This window comes from Oncorhynchus masou, unplaced genomic scaffold, assembly GCF_036934945.1.
Source record: "Oncorhynchus masou masou isolate Uvic2021 unplaced genomic scaffold, UVic_Omas_1.1 unplaced_scaffold_4256, whole genome shotgun sequence".
Taxonomy (NCBI): Eukaryota; Metazoa; Chordata; class Actinopteri; order Salmoniformes; family Salmonidae; genus Oncorhynchus; species Oncorhynchus masou.
Window position 1 is genome coordinate 20,400 of NW_027010652.1, and position 3,968 is coordinate 24,367.

The 3,968-nt window shown below is 43.3% G+C and overlaps 1 protein-coding gene across 1 annotated transcript; it reads right to left on the reverse strand.

Annotated features, from left to right (window-relative positions):
• Positions 1 to 306: 306 nt before the first annotated feature.
• LOC135534980 (ras-related protein Rab-38-like) lies at positions 307 to 3,303 on the reverse strand. Its single transcript, XM_064961745.1, has 3 exons — positions 3,153 to 3,303; positions 2,924 to 3,052; positions 307 to 518 (listed from the first exon to the last, which is right to left on the reverse strand). Exons 1-3 carry the CDS (start codon positions 3,282 to 3,284, stop codon positions 366 to 368), a joined length of 414 nt encoding a protein of 137 aa, XP_064817817.1. The 5' UTR covers positions 3,285 to 3,303; the 3' UTR covers positions 307 to 365.
• Between the last annotated feature and the right edge of the window lie 665 nt (positions 3,304 to 3,968).

Here is a 3,968-nt window from a genome sequence, read left to right on the forward strand (position 1 = left end):
TTTAACAGACACTTTTATCCAAAGCGACTCACAGTCATGCGTGCATCCATTTTACGTATGAGTGGTCCCTGGAATTGAACTCACTACCCTGGTGTTAGAAGCACCATGCTCTACAAATTGAACAACAGAGGACCAACATAGCCCCGTTCCACTCCCTCCCCCTCTCCCTCTTCTCCAGGGTCTGTCTCCGCTCCTCTCTTCACCCTCTCCTCCTCTCCTTCCTCTCCTCCTCTCCTCTCTTCACCCTCTCCTCCTCTCCTTCCTCTCCTCCTCTCCTCCTCTCCTCTCTTCACCCTCTCCTTGCTCTCCTCCTCCCTCTATGGTTTGTAGCAGGCAGAGCAGGTCCCAGGTTGTGAGTTGTCTAGCTATGGTTTGTAGCAGGCAGAGCAGGTCCCAGGTTGTGAGTCATTTAGTTTTGGAGAGATGGTGTCTGGGATCACTGACTTTAGGAAATCATTCTCTGTAGCCATGATGTGTTTCACCAGGAAGTTCGCTGCCTCGCTGATGTTGGTGTTCTCCTAAAGGGACATGGCAGAGTAAAACAGGTTAAAAAGCGAGTGGCTAGTTTCAGAGTACTCAGAGCTGTTGCCTTGTTAGGGTTAAACAAAAACAGGTGCTACGTTAACATGGTTCAGTTACTTATATAAACACATTTTCATTGTATGAAATGGCTATGTTTTTCTTGATCCTCACAGTGCATTCGGAAAGTATTCAGACCCCTTTTACTAATTGCGTTATGTTACAGCCTTATTCTAAACTTGATTAAATTATATTTTTCCTCATTAATCTACAAACAATATACAATAATGACAAAGCTAAAACATGTTTTTAGAAATGTTTGTAAATTATAAAAATAAAAAAAATACAGAAATACCTTATTTACATAAGTATTAAGCCCCTTTGCTATGAGACTCGGGAATTCAGCTCAGGTGCATCCTGTTTCCATTGATCATCCTTGAGATGTTTCTACAATTTGATTGGAGTCCACCTGTGGTAAATTCAATTGGTTGGATATGATTTGGAGGTCCCACAGTTGACAGGGCATGTCAGAGAAAAATACAAGCCATAAGGTCGAAGGAATTGTCTGTAGAGACAGGATTGTGTTGAGGCACAGATCTGGGGAAGGGTACCAAAAATATTCTGCAGCATTGAAGGTCCCCAAGAACACAGTGGTCTCCATCATTCTTAAATGGAAGAAGTTTGGAACCACCAAGACTAGATCCTAGATCTGGATGCCCGGCCAAACTGATCAATCGGGTGGAATCATGGAGGTGACCAAGAACCCAATGGTCACTCTGATAGAGCTCCAGTGTTGCTCTCTGAAAATAGCTGTGCGGCAGTGATCCCCATCCAACCTGACAGAGCTTGAGAGGATCTGCAGGAAGAATGGGAGACACTCCTCAAATAAAGGTGTGCCAAGCTTGTAGTGTCATACCCAAGAAGACTCAAGGCTGAAATTGCTGCCGAAGGTGCTTCAACAAAGTACTGAGTAAAGGGTCTGAATACTAAATGTGATATTTCCTTTTTTTATTTTAAAAAGGTTTCTAAAAACCTGTTTCTGCTTTGTCATCGTGGGGTATTGTGATGTCATCGTGGGGTATTGTGATGTCATCGTGGGGTATTGTGATGTCATCGTGGGATATTGTGATGTCATCGGGGTATTGTGATCTCATCGTGGGATATTGTGATGTCATCGTGGGGTATTTTGTGAAGATTGATGAGAAAAAAAAAAACTTTCATCCATTTTAGAAGGCTGTAACGTAACAAAATGTGTAAAAAGCCAAAGGGGTCTGAATACTTTCCGTATCCACTGTCCACAGGTAAAACAGCCTGGTTCAACTGATTTAGAGGCAATGTGTAGTGACTGTCTGACTGGACAGCAGCTTAGCCCATGACCTCAATGACCTCTGACCCCTGTAGAACCTCCTATCCCTAAACCCTATCCCTAAACTTAACCCTAACCCTAAACCCTATCCCTAACCTTAACCCTTAACTTAACCACTCAGAATTAATGCCTAAACTAAAGTTTTAGTTTCACCTTTGTGTAATTTGACTGACAGCTAAGAAACGTCTGCACATGGCGGAATTCTGTCACTGCAATTACACTGGTTGGCATTTTATTTGGAAATGAAAGTTGATGAATTTGTATTTATTTATTACATTTTAACCTGTATTTAACTACGCAAGTCAGTTAAGAACAAATTCTTATTTACAATGACCTACCAAAAGGCCTCCATGGGAATAACAATAAAACATAAATACAATTAAAATATTGGACAAAAAACACACAATATAGGTCAAAACACACACGTCACGACATGCGAGACACCACAACACTACATGAAGAGAGACCTAAGACAACAACATAGCAGGGCAGCAACACATGATAACATAGCATGGTAGCAACACAACATGACAACAACATGGTCGCAACACAACATGACAACAACATGGTAGCATTACAAGATGGCAGCAGCACAACATGGTAGCAGCACAAAACCAGGTAGAAATATTATTGGGCACAGACAACAGCACATAGGGCAAAAAGGTAGAGAGAACAATACATCACGCAAAGCAGCCACAACTGTCAGTAAGAGTGTCCATGATTGAGTCTTTTGAATGAAGAGATGGAGATAAAACTGTCCAGTTTGAGTGTTTGTTGCAGCTCGTTCCAGTCGCTAGCTGCAGTGAACTGAAAAGAGCAGGGACCCAGGGATGTGTGTGCTTTGGGGACCTTTAACAGATTGCGACTGGCAGAACGGCGTGTTGTATGTGGAGGATGAGAGCTGCAGTAGATATCTCAGATAGGGGGGAGTAAGGCCCATAGAGGGTGGCTGAATGAGGACACCACCCCACAAAGCATGTTTTCTGTGTGTGTGTGTGCACATGGGGTGTATGTGTGTGCATGTGTTTGTGTTCCCACCTTGGCTGAGGTCTCGAACCAGCCCACAAAGCCGTTGTCTTTACAGAACTGGTCCATCTTCACGCCGTTATTGGTCAGAACCTCCCGCCCCTGATCACATTTATTAGCCAATAGGACCGTGGCGATGCCCTGTCCAATAGAGAGGTAAAAGACAAGAAGGTGATGTATGAACAAGATGATTTAAATAGTCCTTTCCCATGATAGAACCAACTCACTGTCCTGCACCCACCTCTCTGTTGGTCAGCATGAGTTTAGAGTCCAGGTCCTCCTTCCACTTGGTGATGGCTTCGAAGGTAGTGGGCCGTGTCACGTCAAACACGATGAACGCCCCCATGGCCTCTCGGTAGTACACACGGGTCATGTTCCCAAACCGCTCCTGACCTACAGGGAGAGAGAGACAGAGATATACTGTTATTGTAACTTTTGGGATTTGAACCATTTTCACCCACACGGTAACCAGAAATGTTCACCATTAGACCAAGAGGACATCCTTGTGATCAAAGGATGACAATTAGGTTCTATGTCTCAGGCAGGACTGCTCAGAAACATTATCTTCTATGTCTCAGGACTGCTCAGTAACATTATCTTCTATGTCTCAGGACTGCTCAGTAACATTATCTTCTATGTCTCAGGACTGCTCAGTAACATTATCTTCTATGTCTCAGGACTGCTCAGTAACATTATCTTCTATGTCTCAGGCAGGACTGCTCAGTAACATTATCTTCTATGTCTCAGGACTGCTCAGTAACATTATCTTCTATGTCTCAGGACTGGCAAGACTGTTAACATTATCTTCTATGTCTCATTGACTCTCAGTAACATTGTCTCTATGTCTCAGGACTGCTCAGTAACATTGTCTCTATGTCTCAGGCAGGACTGCTCAGTAACATTATCTTCTATGTCTCAGGACTGCTCAGTAACATTATCTTCTATGTCTCAGGACTGCTCAGTAACATTATCTTCTATGTCTCAGGGACTGTTCAGTAACATTATCTTCTATGTCTCAGGCAGGACTGCTCAGTAACATTATCTTCTATGTCTCAGG

What these genes read in the sequence shown, in the direction of transcription:
- LOC135534980 (XM_064961745.1), bottom strand. Translation starts at nt 3,284, where the DNA reads ATGACCCGTGTGTACTACCGAGAGGCCATGGGGGCGTTCATCGTGTTT. An exon ending in TCATGCTGACCAACAGAGAG is followed by an intron (nt 3,053 to 3,152) that starts GTGGGTGCAGGA and finishes TCTATTGGACAG; the next exon opens with GGCATCGCCACGGTCCTATT. An exon ending in GGTTCGAGACCTCAGCCAAG is followed by an intron (nt 519 to 2,923) that starts GTGGGAACACAA and finishes ATGTCCCTTTAG; the next exon opens with GAGAACACCAACATCAGCGA.